Here is a 23,021-nt window from a genome sequence, read left to right on the forward strand (position 1 = left end):
ACTAGGCTCTAACCACTAGGCTACCTGCCACCCCACTAGGCTCCAACCACTAGGCTCTAACCACTAGGCTCTAACCACTAGGCTCTAACCACTAGGCTACCTGCCACCCCACTAGGCTAACCACTAGGCTCTAATCACTAGGCTCTAACCACTAGGCTAACCACTAGGCTACCTGCCGCCCCACTAGGCTCTAACCACTAGGCTACCTGCTGCCCCACTATGCTACCTGCATGATGGATAAGTATCTGCCTGTACGTCTCAGCGTTGAGGAGACCATTAACTCTGACCAAATCTCCAACTCCATTTGCAGAAATGCAGCCCCAAACTTGCAAGGAACCTCCACCATGCTTCACCTGCAGACACTCATTCGTGTACTGCTCTCCAGCCCTTCGATGAACAAACTGCCTTCTGCTGCAGCCAAATATTTCACATGTTGACTCAGGAGTCCAGAGCATCTGCTGCCATTTATCTGCACCCCAGTTCCTGTGTTTTCGTGCGTAGTTGAATCGCTTGGCCTTGTTTCCACGTCGGAAGTATGGCTTTTTGGCCGCAAGTCTTCCATGAAGGCCACTTCTGACCAGACTTCTCCGGACAGTAGATCGGTGTACCAGGGTCCTACTGTTTTCTGACAATGCTGATCTGATGACACTGCTGGACATCTTCCCGATTGCGAAGGGAAGTGACGCATGATGTGTCTTTCATCTGCTGCAGTAAGTTTCCTTGGCCGACCACTGCGTCTACGGTCCTCAAAGTTTCCCGTTTCTTTGTGCTTCTTCATAAGAGCTCTGGACAGCACATCTGGAAACCCCTGTCTGACTTGACATTTCTGCCTGGAAGAGACCTTGCTGATGCAGTATAACTACCTTGTGACTTGTTGCTGTGCTCAGTCTTGACTTTAGACAGTAAACTGTCTTCAGAAACCTCATCTTGTTAGCTGAGTTTGGCTGTTCTTCGCCCAGTTTAATTCCTCCTACACAGCTGTTTGTGTTTCAGTTAATGATTGCGTTTCAACCTGCATATTGAATTGATGATCATTAGCAGCTGTTTGGTATAATTGTTTAATCACCTGACTATATGCCTACAAAATCCCTGACTTTGTGCAAGTGTACCTCGAAGAATTGATGCTGTTTTGAAGGCTGCGGTGGTTCATTTCTTTACTATCAAATGAGGACAGACAAACTTATCACACAAGTCAGAGTTATACTTAAACTAAATCTTTAATGGTGAGAGCTTTGCAATAGCAATGGCTGGTGGACGCATCACCGTCTCTGATGATCCGTTGGGAGCGCCGAGACAAAAGTACAAAGATCTTTTATAGCCAAGATACACCCCTTTCAACCTACATGACGAACAACAGATATATAGAATAGGTCACAAGGTTAAGATTTATATGAAAGATATCTATAAAACATAGCAGACAGCAACTGCTGGGTCAACAGTTTTCATTGTGTAGACCAGTGTCTGGTCCTCCTACTCCAAACTGGACCCGTCTCTCCCTGGTACGGTATAGAACAGACCAGTGTCTGGTCCTCCTACTCCAAACTGGACCCGTCTCTCCCTGGTACGGTATAGAACAGACCAGTGTCTGGTCCTCCTACTCCAAACTGGACCCGTCTCTCCCTGGTACGGTATAGAACAGACCAGTGTCTGGTCCTCCTACTCCAAACTGGACCCGTCTCTCCCTGGTACGGTATAGAACAGACCAGTGTCTGGTCCTCCGACTCCAAACTGGACCCGTCTCTCCCTGGTACGGTATAGAACCGACCAGTGTCTGGTCCTCCTACTCCAGACTGGACCCGTCCCTCCCTGGTACGGTATAGAACAGAACCATTAGCTCATGTCCTCTGGAATGCTCTTAAGGGTTTATTACCCAAAGACATCGTAAATCTCCTCTGTCAGCATTATCTCCCAGAGGCCCATCCTCAGTAAGACACACACACAATAGTTAACAAAACACTCTATTCTGTCAAATAAAACAACCATGATGCAATAAAAGCATTATAACATAATCTTGCAATTTTGCCACCATAAGGCAAAAGGTGGTCACGACAAATATGGATTTGATTTAGATTTTTCGTCTGTCACTTTGCATTTAGTTAATTGATAAATATAATCTATTAACATGTCTAGTGTTGAAAGCATTCTTAATTTACAGCATTTTTTTCACACCTGCCTCCAACTTTTGCACAGTACTGTACATTGACTGGTATTGCCATCAGTGAAGAGGCTGGGATTTTTTTTCTTCTCCAGGGCAACTGGCCTGCGCCAACTTTATTAATTGGCTTTTCTGTTTTTTTAGCGGCTAAAAGCCGTCTATCGGAAACCCTACCTCACACATACCACAGACAGACACACACACTTTCACACACAAGTACACAATTGTTTTTTATATAGCCTTGTAAGCGTAACAAGCCTTACTATACAGACAGTGATGTTACAGTACGCTGTTAATTAATCCAGACAGTGGTGTAACAGTACGCTGTGAATTAATCCAGACAGTGATGTTACAGTACGCTGTTAATTAATCCAGACAGTGGAGTTACAGTACGCTGTTAATTAATCCAGACAGTGGTGTTACAGTACGCTGTTAATTAATCCAGACAGTGGTGTTACAGTACGCTGTTAATTAATCCAGACAGTGGTGTTACAGTACGCTGTTAATTAATCCAGACAGTGGAGTTACAGTACGCTGTTAATTAATCCAGACAGTGGAGTTACAGTACGCTGTTAATTAATCCAGACAGTGGTGTTAATTAATCCAGACAGTGGTGTAACAGTACGCCGTTAATTAATCCAGACAGTGCTGTTAATTAATCCAGACAGTGATGTTACAGTACGCTGTTAATGAATCCAGACAGTGATTCTGCAGTAGTCTCATCATCCTACAAGTCTTGCCAGAGCAGAAATGCTGCATTAAGCTCATCACAGACAGCTATGGTTGACAGTGAGGCTGCAGCATTATCCTAGAGACTGTTCCTCAGATACAGACAGTGGTTGGTTCTCTATCATCTCTGTTCCTCAGATACAGACAGTGGTTGGTTCTCTATCATCAGATACAGACAGTGGTTGGTTCTCTATCATCAGATACAGACAGTGGTTGGTTCTCTATCATCAGATACAGACAGTGGTTGGTTCTCTATCCTCAGATACAGACAATGGTTGGTTCTCTATCATCTCTGTTCCTCAGATACAGACAGTGGTTGGTTCTCTATCATCAGATACAGACAGTGGTTGGTTCTCTATAATCAGATACAGACAGTGGTTGGTTCTCTATAATCAGATACAGACAGTGGTTGGTTCTCTATCATCAGATACAGACAATGGTTGGTTCTCTATCATCAGATACAGACAGTGGTTGGTTCTCTATCATCAGATACAGACAGTGGTTGGTTCTCTATCATCAGATACAGACAATGGTTGGTTCTCTATCATCAGATACAGACAGTGGTTGGTTCTCTATCATCAGATACAGACAATGGTTGGTTCTCTATCAGATACAGACAGTGGTTGGTTCTCTATCCTCAGATACAGACAGTGGTTGGTTCTCTATCCTCAGATACAGACAGTGGTTGGTTCTCTATCAGATATAGACAGTGGTTGGTTCTCTATAATACAGACAGTGGTTGGTTCTCTATAATACAGACAGTGGTTGGTTCTCTATCATCAGATACAGACAGTGGTTGGTTCTCTATCATCAGATACAGACAGTGGTTGGTTCTCTATCATTAGATACAGACAGTGGTTGGTTCTCTATCATCTCTGTTCCTCAGATATAGACAGTGGTTGGTTCTCTATCCTCAGATATAGACAGTGGTTGGTTCTCTATCAGATACAGACAGTGGTTGGTTCTCTATCATTAGATACAGACAGTGGTTGGTTCTCTATCAGATACAGACAGTGGTTGGTTCTCTATCATTAGATACAGACAGTGGTTGGTTCTCTATCAGATACAGACAGTGGTTGGTTCTCTATCATTAGATACAGACAGTGGTTGGTTCTCTATCAGATACAGACAGTGGTTGGTTCTCTATCCTCAGATATAGACAGTGGTTGGTTCTCTATCAGATACAGACAGGGGTTGGTTCTCTATCATCTCTGTTCCTCAGATACAGACACTGGTTAGTTCTGTCTTAGGCTTGGTAGGTATACCATATATACCGGGGTACTTGGTACCATATATACCGGGGTACTTGGTACCATATATACCGGGGTACTTGGTACCATATATACCGGTACTTGGTACCATATATACCGGTACTTGGTACCATATATACCGGTACTTGGTACCATATATACCGGTACTTGGTACCATATATACCGGGGTACTTGGTACCATATATACCGGTACTTGGTACCATATATACCGGGGTACTTGGTACCATATATACCGGGGTACTTGGTACCATATATACCGGGGTATTTGGTACCATATATACCGGGGTATTTGGTACCATATATACCGGTACTTGGTACCATATATACCGGTACTTGGTACCATATATACCGGGGTACTTGGTACCATATATACCGGTACTTGGTACCATATATACCGGGGTACTTGGTACCATATATACCGGGGTACTTGGTACCATATATACCGGGGTACTTGGTACCATATATACCGGGGTATTTGGTACCATATATACCGGGGTATTTGGTACCATATATACCGGTACTTGGTACCATATATACCGGGGTACTTGGTACCATATATACCGGGGTATTTGGTACCATATATACCGGGGTACTTGGTACCATATATACCGGGGTATTTGGTACCATATATACCGGGGTACTTGGTACCATATATACCGGGGTACTTGGTACCATATATACCGGGGTACTTGGTACCATATATACCGGGGTACTTGGTACCATATATACCGGTACTTGGTACCATATATACCGGGGTACTTGGTACCATATATACCGGGGTATTTGGTACCATATATACCGGTACTTGGTACCATATATACCGGTACTTGGTACCATATATACCGGTACTTGGTACCATATATACCGGTACTTGGTACCATATATACCGGTACTTGGTACCATATATACCGGTACTTGGTACCATATATACCGGGGTACTTGGTACCATATATACCGGGGTATTTGGTACCATATATACCGGTACTTGGTACCATATATACCGGTACTTGGTACCATATATACCGGTACTTGGTACCATATATACCGGTACTTGGTACCATATATACCGGTACTTGGTACCATATATACCGGTACTTGGTACCATATATACCGGGGTACTTGGTACCATATATACCGGTACTTGGTACCATATATACCGGTATTTGGTACCATATATACCGGTACTTGGTACCATATATACCGGTACTTGGTACCATATATACCGGTACTTGGTACCATATATACCGGTACTTGGTACCATATATACCGGGGTACTTGGTACCATATATACCGGTACTTGGTACCATATATACCGGTATTTGGTACCATATATACCGGTACTTGGTACCATATATACCGGGGTACTTGGTACCATATATACCGGTACTTGGTACCATATATACCGGTATTTGGTACCATATATACCGGTATTTGGTACCATATATACCGGGGTACTTGGTACCATATATACCGGTACTTGGTACCATATATACCGGTATTTGGTACCATATATACCGGTACTTGGTACCATATATACCGGGGTACTTGGTACCATATATACCGGGGTACTTGGTACCATATATACCGGGGTACTTGGTACCATATATACCGGTACTTGGTACCATATATACCGGTACTTGGTACCATATATACCGGTATTTGGTACCATATATACCGGTACTTGGTACCATATATACCGGGGTACTTGGTACCATATATACCGGTACTTGGTACCATATATACCGGTACTTGGTACCATATATACCGGTACTTGGTACCATATATACCGGGGTACTTGGTACCATATATACCGGGGTACTTGGAAAAATCCACGGGACGGTTTTTCAATACCATTGAAATTATTTCTTTGAATTTTTTTTAAAGAATTAGAATATTTGTTGCTACTTTTTAAGTGTTGTGCAGCATGCGCTAGGTGATCTAATTACAGTATGGAATTCGTAAATTAAATGTTTGCCAGCTAGATATCTTGTAGCTATTAAGATAATTGTCTAAAATGTGCTAAATGTTCTGCAGTTGTGGATTTGGTTTGCTAATTTACAGTGTCGTAGCTATTTAGCTATCTAGCTAAGTGGTTAGCGTCTTCCAAAATCAAGCATTCGCTTGGTAACAGCAGAGAATCCCCTCCTGAATCAAGAGCCTTTATGTCTAATATTAGTTGTGTGTGTGCAGCAAAATATGAATAGCATTTTTGAGTTAATTGTATACTTGTATAGTTTAGGTCAGACACTATAAAATGTTCACAATACGCTCATTAGCATTTAGTTAGCATTCTCTATGGGATTGTACATGTACTTGTTAGCATTGCTAACCTTTGGATTACAGATGATCAGTGGGGTTTAAAACAGCACCCCTTGTGTTCAGTGCCGGTAGTACTGAATATCCAGGTATACCGCCCTAGCCCAGTCTCTCTCATCTACATCAGAATGTTGTTGATGTTATTATGTTGGAAGTGGATTTCATTTAACACAGAAATATAACATGAAATAACATGACATTAACTGGCCCCTCTCTCTCTCTCTCTCTCTCTGTCTGTCTGTCTGTCTGTCTGTCTGTCTGTCTGTCTGTCTGTCTGTCTGTCTGTCTGTCTGTCTGTCTGTCTGTCTGTCTGTCTGTCTGTCTGTCTGTCTGTCTGTCTGTCTGTCTGTCTGTCACTCCATAGCAGAGTTCTTTGAAGTCAGAGGTGAGGTGCAGGGTTGTTTATTAACCAGTATGAATAAAAAAATGGCTGGCCCAGTTTAGCTAGTTATTTATAATGTAAATTTCTCCATCGATGGACGTAGCATTAGTAACAGGGGGTGTGTGTGTGTGTGTGTGTGTAGGCCAGCGTGTGTGTAGGGTGGACCGGGCCCGGCCCTGCTATAAACTGGCCTATTTTTCTGACCCTGGACGGCGACTCAGCTTCCTGGAGGCGAAACTAGCGTGTCGCCGTGACGGAGGAGAGCTGCTGAGCGTTGAGTCACCGGCCGAACAGCGAATCATAGAGCAGCTAGTCAGGGAGCTCCGTCCCTCCGACGGAGACTTCTGGATTGGCCTACGTCGTAACCATGGTGACACGGAAAACGTCGACGACTGTCCCTCACAGTACTACTGGACCGACGGGAGCCCCGCCTCCTTCAGGTGGGTCTGCTTTAAGCCACGCCTCCTTCAGGTGGGTCTGCTTTAAGACTCGCCTCCTTCAGGTGGGTCTGCTTTAAGCCACACCTCCTTCAGGTGGGTCTGCTTTAAGCCTCGCCTCCTTCAGGTGGGTCTGCTTTAAGCCACGCCTCCTTCAGGTGGGTCTGCTTTAAGCCACGCCTCCTTCAGGTGGGTCTGCTCTAAGCCTCGCCTCCTTCAGGTGGGTCTGCGCTAAGCCACGCCTCCTTTAGTTGGGTCTGCTCTAAGCCACGCCTCCTTCAGGTGGGTCTGCTCTAAGCCACGCCTCCTTCAGGTGGGTCTGCTTTAAGCCACGCCTCCTTCAGGTGGGTCTGCTCTAAGCCCCACCTCCTTCAGGTGGGTCTGCTCTAAGCCCCGCCTCCTTCAGGTGGGTCTGCTCTAAGCCACACCTCCTTCAGGTGGGTCTGCTTTAAGCTCCACCTCCTTCAGCTGGGTCTGCTTTAAGCCCCGCCTCCTTCAGGTGGGTCTGCTTTAAGCCCCCCTAAAGCACACACATCCCTGGGTCGCTCCTCTTTTCAGTTCGCTGCAGCCAGCGACTGGAACGAGCTGCAACAAACACTCAAACTGGACCGTTTTATCTCCATCTCTTCATTCAAAGACTCAAACATGTTGTTCTGCTACCATGTTGTTCTGCTACCATGTTGTTGTCATGTTGTGTTTCTACCATGTTGTGTTTCTACCATGTTGTGTTTCTACCATGTTGTTGTCATGTTGTGTTGCTACCATGCTGTGTTGTCATGTTGTGTTTCTACCATGTTGTTCTGCTACCATGTTGTTGTCATGTTGTGTTGCTACCATGTTGTTGTCATGTTGTGTTGCTACCATGTTGTTGTCATGTTGTGTTTCTACCATGTTGTTGTCATGTTGTGTTGCTACCATGTTGTTGTCATGTTGTGTTGCTACCATGTTGTTGTCATGTTGTGTTGCTACCATGTTGTTGTCATGTTGTGTTGCTACCATGTTGTTGTCATGTTGGTGTTTCTTCATGTTGTTGTCATGTTGTGTTGCTGCCATGTTGTTGTCATGTTGTGTTGCTGCCATGTTGTGTTGTTGTCTTAGGTCTCTTTATGTAGTGTTGTGTTGTCTCTCTTGTTGTGATGTGTGTTTTGTCCTACATTTTGATTTTTAATCCCAGTCCCGTCCCCGCAGGAGGTCTTTTGCCTTTTGGTAGGCCGTCATTGTAAATAAGAATGTGTTCTTAACTGACTTGCCTCGTTAAATAAGGTTAAATAAAACATAAAAAATACAGTTAAACTTCACTTCCTTCAGGTGAGTCTGCTATTAGCCACGCCTCCATCGTCTGGGTCGGCTATTAGCCACGCCTCCATCGGCTGGGTCGGCTATTAGCCACGCCTCCATCGTCTGGGTCGGCTATTAGCCACGCCTCCATCGTCTGGGTCGGCTATAAGCCACGCCTCCATCGTCTGGGTCGGCTATAAGCCACGCCTCCATCGTCTGGGTCGGCTATAAGCCACGCCTCCATCGTCTGGGTCGGCTATAAGCCACGCCTCCATCGTCTGGGTCGGCTATTAGCCACGCCTCCATCGTCTGGGTCGGCTATTAGCCACGCCTCCATCGTCTGGGTCGCTATTAGCCACGCCTCCATCGTCTGGGTCGGCTATTAGCCACGCCTCCATCGTCTGGGTCGGCTATTAGCCACGCCTCCTTCGGCTTACATGCAATAGTTCATATAATAATAGATAGCAGTGTGTAACTTTACGTTTGTTTGTGTTACTGTGTGTTACTGTGTGTGTTACTGTGTGTTACTGTGTGTTACTGTGTGTGTTACAGTGTGTGTTTGTTCCTGTGTGTGTGTGTGTGTGTGTGTGTGTGTGTGTGTGTTTGTTCCTGTGTGTGTGTGTGTGTGTGTGTGTGTGTGTGTGTGTGTGTGTGTGTGTGTGTGTGTGTGTGTGTGTGTGTGTGTGTGTTAGGAACTGGCACCTGGACGAGCCGTCCTGTGGATACGAGGTGTGTGTGGTGATGTACCACCAGCCGTCCGCCCCTCCAGGCCTCGGAGGACTCTACATGTTCCAATGGAACGATGATAACTGTGACACCAAGAACAATTTCATCTGCAAGTACACAGCAGGTACACACACATACACACACACACACACACACGCACGCACACGCACGCGCACGCACGCACACAGATGACAGTACACAGCAGCCACCCCTCAGAGCCTGGTTCCTCTCTACCCAGTACAGCCAGTAGAGGACTGGCCACCCCTCAGAGCCTGGTTCCTCTCTACCCAGTACAGCCAGTAGAGGACTGGTCACCCCTCAGAGCCTGGTTCCTCTGGTCTACCCAGTACAGCCAGTAGAGGACTGGTCACCCCTCAGAGCCTGGTTCCTCTGGTCTACCCAGTACAGCCAGTAGAGGACTGGCCACCCCTCAGAGCCTGGTTCCTCTCTACCCAGTACAGCCAGTAGAGGACTGGCCACCCCTCAGAGCCTGGTTCCTCTCTACCCAGTACAGCCAGTAGAGGACTGGCCACCCCTCAGAGCCTGGTTCCTCTCTACCCAGTACAGCCAGTAGAGGACTGGCCACCCCTCAGAGCCTGGTTCCTCTGGTCTACCCAGTACAGCCAGTAGAGGACTGGTCACCCCTCAGAGCCTGGTTCCTCTGGTCTACCCAGTACAGCCAGTAGAGGACTGGTCACCCCTCAGAGCCTGGTTCCTCTGGTCTACCCAGTACAGCCAGTAGAGGACTGGCCACCCCTCAGAGCCTGGTTCCTCTCTACCCAGTACAGCCAGTAGAGGACTGGCCACCCCTCAGAGCCTGGTTCCTCTCTACCCAGTACAGCCAGTAGAGGACTGGCCACCCCTCAGAGCCTGGTTCCTCTCTACCCAGTACAGCCAGTAGAGGACTGGTCACCCCTCAGAGCCTGGTTCCTCTGGTCTACCCAGTACAGCCAGTAGAGGACTGGTCACCCCTCATAGCCTGGTTCCTCTCTACCCAGTACAGCCAGTAGAGGACTGGCCACCCCTCAGAGCCTGGTTCCTCTGGTCTACCCAGTACAGCCAGTAGAGGACTGGTCACCCCTCAGAGCCTGGTTCCTCTGGTCTACCCAGTACAGCCAGTAGAGGACTGGCCACCCCTCAGAGCCTGGTTCCTCTCTACCCAGTACAGCCAGTAGAGGACTGGCCACCCCTCAGAGCCTGGTTCCTCTCTACCCAGTACAGCCAGTAGAGGACTGGCCACCCCTCAGAGCCTGGTTCCTCTCTACCCAGTACAGCCAGTAGAGGACTGGCCACCCCTCAGAGCCTGGTTCCTCTGGTCTACCCAGTACAGCCAGTAGAGGACTGGTCACCCCTCAGAGCCTGGTTCCTCTGGTCTACCCAGTACAGCCAGTAGAGGACTGGTCACCCCTCAGAGCCTGGTTCCTCTCTACCCAGTACAGCCAGTAGAGGACTGGCCACCCCTCAGAGCCTGGTTCCTCTGGTCTACCCAGTACAGCCAGTAGAGGACTGGTCACCCCTCAGAGCCTGGTTCCTCTCTACCCAGTACAGCCAGTAGAGGACTGGTCACCCCTCAGAGCCTGGTTCCTCTCTACCCAGTACAGCCAGTAGAGGACTGGTCACCCCTCAGAGCCTGGTTCCTCTCTACCCAGTACAGCCAGTAGAGGACTGGTCACCCCTCAGAGCCTGGTTCCTCTCTACCCAGTACAGCCAGTAGAGGACTGGTCACCCCTCAGAGCCTGGTTCTTCTGGTCTACCCAGTACAGCCAGTAGAGGACTGGTCACCCCTCAGAGCCTGGTTCCTCTGGTCTACCCAGTACAGCCAGTAGAGGACTGGTCACCCCTCAGAGCCTGGTTCCTCTGGTCTACCCAGTACAGCCAGTAGAGGACTTGCCACCCCTCAGAGCCTGGTTCCTCTGGTCTACCCAGTACAGCCAGTAGAGGACTGGCCACCCCTCAGAGCCTGGTTCCTCTCTACCCAGTACAGCCAGTAGAGGACTGGTCACCCCTCAGAGCCTGGTTCCTCTGGTCTACCCAGTACAGCCAGTAGAGGACTGGCCACCCCTCAGAGCCTGGTTCCTCTCTACCCAGTACAGCCAGTAGAGGACTGGTCACCCCTCAGAGCCTGGTTCCTCTCTACCCAGTACAGCCAGTAGAGGACTGGTCACCCCTCAGAGCCTGGTTCCTCTGGTCTACCCAGTACAGCCAGTAGAGGACTGGTCACCCCTCATAGCCTGGTTCCTCTCTACCCAGTACAGCCAGTAGAGGACTGGTCACCCCTCAGAGCCTGGTTCCTCTGGTCTACCCAGTACAGCCAGTAGAGGACTTGCCACCCCTCAGAGCCTGGTTCCTCTGGTCTACCCAGTACAGCCAGTAGAGGACTGGTCACCCCTCAGAGCCTGGTTCCTCTGGTCTACCCAGTACAGCTAGTAGAGGACTGGCCACCCCTCAGAGCCTGGTTCCTCTGGTCTACCCAGTACAGCCAGTAGAGGACTGGTCACCCCTCATAGCCTGGTTCCTCTCTACCCAGTACAGCCAGTAGAGGACTGGTCACCCCTCAGAGCCTGGTTCCTCTCTACCCAGTACAGCCAGTAGAGGACTGGCCACCCCTCAGAGCCTCGGTCCTCTCTACCCAGTACAGCCAGTAGAGGACTGGTCACCCCTCAGAGCCTGGTTCCTCTGGTCTACCCAGTACAGCCAGTAGAGGACTGGTCACCCCTCATAGCCTGGTTCCTCTCTACCCAGTACAGCCAGTAGAGGACTGGTCACCCCTCAGAGCCTGGTTCCTCTGGTCTACCCAGTACAGCCAGTAGAGGACTTGCCACCCCTCAGAGCCTGGTTCCTCTGGTCTACCCAGTACAGCCAGTAGAGGACTGGTCACCCCTCAGAGCCTGGTTCCTCTGGTCTACCCAGTACAGCTAGTAGAGGACTGGCCACCCCTCAGAGCCTGGTTCCTCTGGTCTACCCAGTACAGCCAGTAGAGGACTGGTCACCCCTCATAGCCTGGTTCCTCTCTACCCAGTACAGCCAGTAGAGGACTTGCCACCCCTCAGAGCCTGGTTCCTGTCTACCCAGTACAGCCAGTAGAGGACTGGCCACCCCTCAGAGCCTGGTTCCTCTCTAGGTTTCTTCCTAGGTTCTGGCCTTTCTGTGTAGTTTTTCCTAGCCACCGTGCTTCTACATCTGCATTGCTTCCTGTTTGGGGTTTTAGGCTGGGTTTCTGTACAGCACTTTGTGACATCGGCTGATGTAAAAAGGGTTTTATAACTGATTGATTGTGTTGTGTTCCAGAGATGGCTCCGGAACCCTCCCCCAACACTGCACACCCAGGTAACAACACTACTTAAAGTGTCTGAATATTCATGGTATTAATGAGGTCTGAATATTAATAGGTACACTACATTACCAAAAGTATGTGGACACCTGCTCGTTGAACATCTCATTCCAAAATCAAGGGTATTAATATGGAGTTGGTCCCCCCTTTGCTGCTATAACAGCCTCCTCTCTTCTGGGAAGGCTTTCCACTAGATGTTGGAACATTGCTGCTATAACAGCCTCCACTCTTCTGGGAAGGCTTTCCACTAGATGTTGGAACATTGCTGCTATAACAGCCTCCACTCTTCTGGGAAGGCTTTCCACTAGATGTTGGAACATTGCTGCTATAACAGCCTCCACTCTTCTGGGAAGGCTTTCCACTAGATGTTGGATCATTGCTGCTATAACAGCCTCCACTCTTCTGGGAAGGCTTTCCACTAGATGTTGGAACATTGCTGCTATAACAGCCTCCACTCTTCTGGGAAGGCTTTCCACTAGATGTTGGAACATTGCTGCTATAACAGCCTCCACTCTTCTGGGAAGGCTTTCCACTAGATGTTGGAACATTGCTGCTATAACAGCCTCCACTCTTCTGGGAAGGCTTTCCACTAGATGTTGGAACATTGCTGCGGGGACTTACTTCCATTCAGCCACAAGAGCATTAGTGAGGTCGGGTACTGATGTTGGGTGATTAGGCCTGGCTCACAGTCGACGTTCCAATTCATCCCAAAGGTGTTAGATGGGGTTGAGGTCAGGGCTCTGTGCAGGCCAGTCAAGTTCTTTCACACCGATCTTGACAAACCATTTCTGTATGGATCTTGCTTTGTGCACGGGGGCATTGTCATGCTGAAACAGGAAACTGTTGCCACAAAGTCGTCTAGAATGTCATTGTATGCTGTAGAATTAAGATTTCCCTTTACTGAAACTAAGGGGCCCAAACCATGAAAAACAGCCCCAGACCATTCCTCCTCCACCAAACTTTACAGTTGGCACTATGCATTCGGGCAGGTAGCGTTATACTGGCATCCACTAAACCCAGATTAATCTGTCAGACTGCCAGATGGTGAAGAGTGATTCATCACTATAGAGAACACGTTTCCACTGCCCCAGAGTCCAATGGCGGCGAGCTTTACACCACTCCACCCGATGCTTGGTATTGCACATGGTGATCTTAGGCTTGGAAACCCAATTCAGGAAGTTCCAGACGAACAGTTCTTGTGTTGCTGTTGCTTCCAGAGGCAGTTTGGAACTCGGTAGTGAGTGTTGCCACCGACGACAGATGATTTTTGTATACGCTACGCACTTCAGCACTCGGCTGTCCCGTTCTGTAAGCTTGTGTGGCCTACCACTTTGCAGCTGAGCCGTTGTTGCTCCTAGACGTTTCCACTTCACAATAACAGCTCTTACAGTTGACCGGGAGCAGCTCTAGCAGGGCAGAAATTTGACGAACTGACTTGTTAGAAATGTGGCATCCTATGATGGTGCCACGTTGAAAGTCACTGAGTTCTTCAGTAAGGCCCATTCTACTGCCAATGTTTGTCTATGGAGATTGCATGGCTGTGTGCTCGATTTTATACACCTGTCAGCAACGGGTGTGGCTGAAATAGCCGAATCCACTAATTTGAAAAGGTGTCCACATACTTTTGTATATATAGTGTATATCTATATATACATACAAACAGTGTACAAAGCACTGTACACAATATTAGGAACACCTTCCTAATATTGAGTTGCACCCCACCACACCCTGTTCAAAGGCACTTAAATCTCATGTCTTGCCCGAAGACCCTCTGAATGGCTCAGTTGTCTCAAGGCTTAAAAATCCTCTTTAACTCGTCTCCTCCCCTTCATCTACACTGATTGAAGTGGATTTAACAAGTGACATCAATAAGGGATCATAGCTTTCACCTGGATTCACCTGGGCAGTCTATGTCATGGAAAGAGCAGGTGTTCATAAAGTTTTGTCCCCTCAGTGTGTGTGTGTGTGTGTGTGTGTGTGTGTGTGTATATATATATATATATATATATATATATAGATAAAATAACATAAAATTGATCAGAAATACAGTGTAGACATTGTTAATATTGTCAATGACTATTGTAGCTGGAAACGGCTGATTTTTTAATCACTCCTGTGTTCCAATGGCACGTTGTGTTAGCTAATCCAAGTTTATCATTTTAAAAGGCAAATTTATCATTAGAAAACCCTTTTGCAATTATGTTAGCACAGTTAAAAACTGTTGTGATGATTAAAGAAGCAATAAAACTGGCCTTCTTTAGACTAGTTGAGTATAAGGAGCATCAGCATCTGTGGGTTCGATTACAGGTTCAAAATGGCCAGAAACAGAAAACTTTCTTCTGAAACTCGTCAGTCTATTCTTGTTCTGAGAAATGAAGGCTGTTCCATGAGAGAAATTGCCAAGAAACTGAAGATCTCGTACAACGCTGTGTACTACTCCCTTCACAGAACAGCGCAAACTGGCTCTAACCAGAATAGAAAGAGGAGTGGGAGGCCCCGGTACACAACTGAGCAAGAGGACAAGAACATTAGAGTGTCTAGTTTGAGAAACAGACGCCTCACAAGTCCTCAACTAGCAGCTTCATTAAATAGTTCCCACAAAACACCAGTCTCAACGTCAACAGTGAAGAGGCGACTCCGGGATGCTGGCCTTCTAGGCAAAGTTGCAAAGAAAAAGCCATATCTCAGACTGGCCAATAAAAATAAAAGATTAAGATGGGCAAAAGAACACAGACACTGGACAGAGGAACTCTGCCTAGAAGGGCAGCATCCCGGAGTCGCCTCGTCACTATTGACGTTGAGACTGGTGTTTTGCGGGTACTATTTAATGAAGCTGCCAGTTGAGGACTTGTGAGGCGTCTGTTTCTCAAACTAGACACTCTAATGTACTTGTCCTCTTGCTCAGTTGTGCACCGGGGCCTCCCACTCCTCTTTCTATTCTGGTAATTTTTCCAACAGTTGTTTACAGACAGATTATTTCACTTATAATTCACTGTATCACAATTCCAGTGGGTCAGAAGTTTACAAGTTTACATACACTAAGTTGACTGTGCCTTTAAACAGCTTGGAAAATTCCAGAAAATGATGTCATGGCTTTAGAAACTTCTGATAGGCTAATTGACATCATTTGAGTCAATTGGAGGTGTACCTGTGGATGTATTTCAAGGCCTACCTTCAAACTCAGTGCCTCTTTGCTTGACATCATGGGACAATCAAAAGAAATCAGCCAAGACCTCAGAAAAACAATTGTAGACTTCCACAAGTCTGGCTCATCCTTGGGAGCAATTTCCAAACGCCTGAAGGTACCACGTTCATCTGTACAAACAATAGTACGCAAGTATAAACACCATGGGACCACGCAGCCGTCATACCGCTCAGGAAGGAGACGCGTTCTGTCTCCTAGAGATGAACGTACTTTGGTGCGAAAAGGGCAAATCAATCCCAGAACAACAGCAAAGGACCTTGTGAAGATGCTGGAGGAAACAGGTACAAAAGTATCTATATCCACAGTAAAACGAGTCCTATATTGACATAACTTGAAAGGCCGCTCAGCAAGGAAGAAGCCACTGCTCCAAAACTGCCATAAAAAGCCAGACTACGGTTTGCAACTGCACATGGGGACAAAGATGGTACTTTTTGGAGAAATTTCCTCTGGTCTGATGAAACAAAAATAGAACTGTTTGGCCATAATGACCGTCGTTATGTTTGGAGGAAAAAGGGGGAGGCTTGCAAGCCGAAGAACACCATCCCAACCGTGAAGCATGGGGGTGGCAGCATCATGTTGTGGGGGTGCTTTGCTGCAGGAGGGACTGGTGCACTTCACAAAATAGATGGCATCATGAGGAGGAAAAGGATGTGGACACAGTGAAGCAAAATCTCAAGACATCAGTCAGGAAGTTGAAACTTGGTCGCAAATGGGTCTTCCAAATGGACAATGACCCCAAGCATACTTCCACAGTTGTGGCAAAATGGCTTAAGGACAACAAAGTCAAGGTATTGGAGTGGCCATCACAAAGCCCTGACCTCAAATCCTATAGAAAATGTGTAGGCAGAACTGAAAAAGTGTGTGTGAGCAAGGAGGCCGACAAACCTGACTCAGTTACACCAGCTCTGTCAGGAGGAATGGGCCAAAATTCACCCAACTTACTGTGGGAAGCTTGTGGAAGGCTACCCGAAACGTTTGACCCAAGTTAAACAATTTAAAGGCAATGCTACCAAATACTAATTGAGTGTATGTAAACTTCTGACCCACTGGAAATGTGATGAAAGAAATAAAAGCTGAAATAAATCATTCTCTCTACTATTATTCTGACATTTCACATTCTTAAATAAAGTGGTGATCCTAACTGACCTAAGACAGGGAATTTTTACTCGGATTAAATGTCAGGAATTGTGAAAAACTGAGTTTAAATGTATTTGGCTAAGGTGTATGTAAACATCCAACTTCAACTACATGAGTATAGATATATATAACTAAATGACTATGAGTATAGATATATATAACTAAATGACTATGAGTATAGATATATATATAACTAAATGACTATATATAGATAGATATAACTAAATTAATGAATATTAATATTCCTGTCTACAGAGGCTCCTCCCCTATCTCTGTCACCCCTGCCCACGACCTTTGACACCGAAGAGAAGAGACAGACCCCAGGTACCCTCGACCTCTTACCATGTGTGTGTTTTTTGTGTGTGTGCATGTCTCTGAACTGTGTGTGTGTCTGTTTTCAGCTCTGAACATGGTTTACATGGTCCTGCCCGCCATCCCGTTGTTGACGGTGTTACTAATAGCAACTGTGGTCTTCTGCTTCAAGCTGCTGGCTCGACGGTGAGGAGCGAGTACTAACTAGCGTGAGATAGACTGGTAGAATGGATAGCGTTCATACTACCAGACTGAGAATAATGCATTGATTGATTTAGTGACTGTCTATATATAGCTTTTCCAGAAGCTCATAGTTTGTCTCTGTGTGTAGGAGGAAGCAGCGTGAGCAGCAGACAGAGGCGTGTCCCAGCGAACCGGGGTCCTGTCAAAGCTCCGCCCAGCCGCCTGACGTCTACAACGTGATTCGCTCCCAGCAGGAGGCCGACCTGGCTGGAACACGCCCCCACACCAAGAACACTTCCTTCTTAGGTGAAAATATGTTTTATTATCACTGGTGTAGTGTAATGTGGTGTTGTACAGGGTCAGTGTAATGTGGTGTTGTACAGGGTCAGTGTAATGTGGTGTTGTACAGGGTCAGTGTAATGTGGTGTTGTTGTACAGGGTCAGTGTAATGTGGTGTTGTTGTACAGGGTCAGTGTAATGTGGTGTTGTACAGGGTCAGTGTAATGTGTTGTACAGGGTCAGTGTAATGTGGTGTTGTACAGGGTCAGTGTAATGTGGTGTTGTACAGGGTCAGTGTAATGTGTTGTACAGGGTCAGTGTAATGTGGTGTTGTTGTACAGGGTCAGTGTAATGTGGTGTTGTACAGGGTCAGTGTAATGTGTTGTACAGGGTCAGTGTAATGTGTTGTACAGGGTCAGTGTAATGTGGTGTTGTTGTACAGGGTCAGTGTAATGTGGTGTTGTACAGGGTCAGTGTAATGTGTTGTACAGGGTCAGTGTAATGTGTTGTACAGGGTCAGTGTAATGTGTTGTACAGGGTCAGTGTAATGTGGTGTTGTTGTGCCCCGGGAATGAAGGGGTTAAGTGCCACAGACAGATTTTTCACCTTGTCGGCTCGGTTATTGGAAACGATTGTTGATTCGAATATACATTTCCCAAAATGTGTTTTTGCTTTGTCATTATGAGGGTATTGCGTGTAGATTGATCAGAGGAAAAAACGATTTAATCAATTTTATAATAAGGCTGTAACTTAACAAAATGTGGAAAAAGTGAAGGGGTCTGAACACTTTACTAAAGCACTATATATTTTAACTGTGCTTTCTATTCTGTTTCTACAGATTGTAAATTAAACATAAACATTTTTGCTAAGAGTTTTATTATATTATTGATTGATTGACTATGATTTTTTTTTTTTTAATCACCCAGCAGTGCTATTTGCAAAGTTAACCATTCCTGAACTGTTTACCAAAAGCTACACATGTATATACTGTACTCTATACCATCTATCACTAGCCACTTTAAAAATGTTTACATACCCTACATTACTCATCCCATATGTATATACTGTACTCTATACCATCTACTGCATCTTGCCATCCTGATGTAATGTATCACTAGCCACTTTAAAAATGTTTACATACCCTACATTACTCATCTCATATGTATATACTGTACTCTATACCTCTATCACTAGCCACTTTATATAATGTTTACATACCCTACATTACTCATCCCATATGTATATACTGTACTCTATACCATCTACTGCATCTTGTCTATGCCGTTTGGCCATCGCTCATTCATATATATATATAGTGGGGGGAAAAAAGTATTTGATCCCCTGCTGATTTTGTACGTTTGCCCACTGACAAAGATATGATCAGTCTATAATTTTAATGGTAGGTTTATTTGAACAGTGAGAGACAGAATAACAACAAACAAATCCAGAAAAAAACGCATGTCAAAAATGTTATAAATTGATTTGCATTTTAATGAGGGAAATAAGTATTTGACCCCCTCTGCAAAACATGACTTAGTACTTGGTGGCAAAACCCTTGTTGGCAATCACAGAGGTCAGACGTTTTGTTTCAAAATTGATCGTTTAATTTTGTCTGGCTTGCCGTTCCAAATAAAATGGAATCTTTTTTGCTCATATAATTTAAAAAATAAGTCGCTAGGTGTAGACAAGGCCATAAGCAAATAGGTAAACTGGGATATGACTAAAGAGTGATTTTTCCACAGATAGACAGGTACTTTTCCTTTCCATGGTAGCAAGATCTTATCTATTTTTGCAATTTTTCTATTAAAATGTATTGTGGTGAGGTCATTTCTTTATTTCGGGATGTGAATACAGAGTATGTCCACATCTCCGTCAAATAATTTCATTGGTAAACTACACGGTAATGTAAAAGTTGTATTTTTTTGTGATCCAATACGTAATATAGTACATTTATCATAATTTGGTTTTAATCCAGAGAGAATAGAAAGATTATCTAGATCCTCTATGAGGCCGTGGAGAGATTCAGATTGTGGATTTAAAAGAAAAACATGAATCATCAGCGTAATCTGACACCTGGATTTCTGGGCCCTTGATATAATTGTTGGATCTGATTTGGGCTCCCGAGTGGCGCAGTGGTCTAAGGCACTGCATCTCAGTGCTAGAGGCATCACTACAGACCCTGGTTCAATTCCAGGCTGTATTACAACCGGCAGTGATTGGGGGTCCCATAGGGCGGCGCACAATTGGCCCAGCGTTGTCCGGGTTAGGGTTTGGCCCGGGGTAGGTCGTCATTGTAAATAAGAATTTGTTCTTAACTGACTTGCCTAGTTAAATAAAAATAATAATAGCTAACATTTCGATGGCCATAATAAATATTTATGCCGATAGTGGACAACCTTGTTTTACTCCTCTTGACAGTTTAATACTTTCTGAGAAGTAGCCTATATTGAACATTTTACACCTAGTGTTACTATACATAACTTTAACCCATTCTCCAAAATTGAAATATTCCAGGCATTTGCAATGCATTCGGAAAGTATTCAGACCCCTTCCCTTTTCCACATTGTTACATTACAGCCTTATTTTAGAATTGATTTTTCCTCATCAATCTACACACAAAATAAAAAAACATACCTTATTTACATAATTCAGACACTTTGCTATGAGACTCTAAATTGAGCTCAGGTGCCTCCTGTTTCCATTGATCATCCTTGAGATGTTTCTACAACTTGATTAAACATGAGGTCGAAGGAATTGACCGTAGAGCTCCAAGACAGGATTGGGTCGAGGCACAAAATAAAACACATTTTAAAAATGGTTTATCTATTTCACATACATCTATGTGCATAATGGAACAAAGACAAGAAAATGTATCATACATTGTAAAAAAAAAAAGATGTGTCAAACAGCAGTTACCTAGGCTGTTGCTGTCCTCATCACTTCTCTACATATCACCATACAGTGTCAAACAGCAGTTACCTAGGCTGTTGCTGTCCTCATCACTTCTCTACATATCACCATGCAGTGTCAAACAGCAGTTACCTAGGCTGTTGCTGTCCTCATCACTTCTCTACATATCACCATACAGTGTCAAACAGCAGTTACCTAGGCTGTTGCTGTCCTCATCACTCTCTACATATCACCATGCAGTGTCAAACAGCAGTTACCTAGGCTGTTGCTGTCCTCATCACTTCTCTACATATCACCATGCAGTGTCAAACAGCAGTTACCTAGGCTGTTGCTGTCCTCATCACTTCTCTACATATCACCATGCAGTGTCAAACAGCAGTTACCTAGGCTGTTGCTGTCCTCATCACTTCTCTACATATCACCATGCAGTGTCAAACAGCAGTTACCTAGGCTGTTGCTGTCCTCATCACTTCTCTACATATCACCATGCAGTGTCAAACAGCAGTTACCTAGGCTGTTGCTGTCCTCATCACTTCTCTACATATCACCATGCAGTGTCAAACAGCAGTTACCTAGGCTGTTGCTGTCCTCATCACTTCTCTACATATCACCATGCAGTGTCAAACAGCAGTTACCTAGGCTGTTGCTGTCCTCATCACTTCTAGGAGGGACACACTGCTAAAGTGTTTGACTTGTAATTGATAGTGTTTTTTAACCGTAAGTTTGAGCCAAGTTTGCGTCAAACTTTTTTGTTAAGGAAAAAATGGTTAAAAGGCATGTGATGAAGTGGATTGTAATAATAATAATAATAATAATAGTAATTATAATAATAATAATATTTATTATAATAATAATAATAATAATAATAATAATAATAATAAGAGTAATTATAATAATAATAATTATTATAATAGTAATTATATTAATGATAATTATAAGTGTAATAATAATAATAACAATTATAATAATAATAATAATAATTATTATAATTATAATACTAGTAATAATAATAATAATAATAATAATAATTGTGCTAAAGTGGCAAAATTCATAATTTTTACATGTCCCTCTGTCAACCCCGTTTCACTTCTAGGAAGATTTCACCCCACTCATTCTAAACATTTCTCCAAGTTTCACCGGCACCAGTTATTTAGCTGCTTTTTGTCATTTCTGACCGTTATTATTTATTTAATGTGATTCGTTTATTCATTTATGTCTGTCCCTCATTTTAAAGTCAACCCTGTTACGTGAACTCTCGTTTTAATATGGTGAAACTTCCTTTCAATAATTTTTTTTTTCAAAAGCAACATTGATCATCTAATAGTCATCATAGTGAAAAAGCTGTTTCTACTCATTTTGGCATTTCTCTGGTGTTTTGTGCTAGAAAACTGAGCGGGTCGAACATAAAGTCACCCGGGGTACTCATAAATAGATAGGCTAGAAATATTTTAGCAAGACATTTTTTGGGGTGAAGCTTGAATTCAATTGCCACACCCTGTTGCACACAATAAGCTTAAATTCCTCCTGTCATGATGGGATTTATGGCTGATTTAAGATGAAATCATCAATCCTGTTACTTTATTTGGTACTTTAGTATGCACTTACTAATCATTTTTATTTATTTACAGTGCATTCAGAAAGTATTCGGACCACTTGAAATGTTCCACATTTTGTTACGTTACAGCCTTAATTGATTAAATCGTTTTTTTACTCCTCATCAATCTACACACAATACCCCATAATGACATCACAATACCCCATAATGACATCACAATACCCCATAATGACATCACAATACCCCATAATGACATCACAATACCCCATAATGACATCACAATACCCCATAATGACAGAACAATAACAGATTTTTAGAAATAGTTGCAAATTATTAAAACAATAAGGGCTGTAACGTAACAAAATGTGGAAAAAGTCAAGAGGTCCAAATGCCCTGTAACCTCAAAGACGGGAACATGTGCTCTATATGACAGAATGTACAAAATTGGTGAAATCAAACGTTTACCACAAGTTATTTTGTTGCATCTGAAATAGTTTTAAATCGTGATTACTTTGATTTGATGTGTGCAGTGTAATTTGTGGAATGTGCAGGAGAGTTCTAGAGTGAATGACATCAGAGCCACTGCCCTTAATAAAACAACAACAACTTAATCCCATTGAAAAAGGTAGAGGCCAAAATGGTGTACTGGCCCCTTAAGAACTGCTAGTGCCCCTGGTAGTTAAAATGTCTGTCAGGAAAGGCTGGCAGGTAACCACCTTTTCACCTGTTGTTAGGTCAACTCCTCCAGCAACATTCACCCTTTTCTTTACATTGTGTGCGTCCAATCACGTGAGTTAAGAAACAGGCACTGCTTT

At 44.6% G+C, this 23,021-nt stretch overlaps 1 protein-coding gene across 1 annotated transcript in view; it reads left to right on the forward strand.

The window, feature by feature from the left end:
- Window positions 1-23,021, forward strand: part of layna (layilin a) — a 41,764-nt gene that overhangs the window by 7,174 nt on the left and 11,569 nt on the right. The window contains exons 2-8 of the mRNA XM_045711576.2: window positions 6,836-6,856; window positions 6,996-7,293; window positions 9,261-9,418; window positions 12,583-12,621; window positions 17,223-17,291; window positions 17,369-17,465; window positions 17,611-17,768. Of these exons, the coding sequence (XP_045567532.1) occupies window positions 6,836-6,856; window positions 6,996-7,293; window positions 9,261-9,418; window positions 12,583-12,621; window positions 17,223-17,291; window positions 17,369-17,465; window positions 17,611-17,768 (840 nt within the window). The remainder of the gene's footprint in view (window positions 1-6,835; window positions 6,857-6,995; window positions 7,294-9,260; window positions 9,419-12,582; window positions 12,622-17,222; window positions 17,292-17,368; window positions 17,466-17,610; window positions 17,769-23,021) is intronic.

The sequence above is a fragment of the Salmo salar genome, chromosome 11, assembly GCF_965601325.2.
Source record: "Salmo salar chromosome 11, fSalSal1, whole genome shotgun sequence".
NCBI classification, from domain to species: Eukaryota; Metazoa; Chordata; class Actinopteri; order Salmoniformes; family Salmonidae; genus Salmo; species Salmo salar.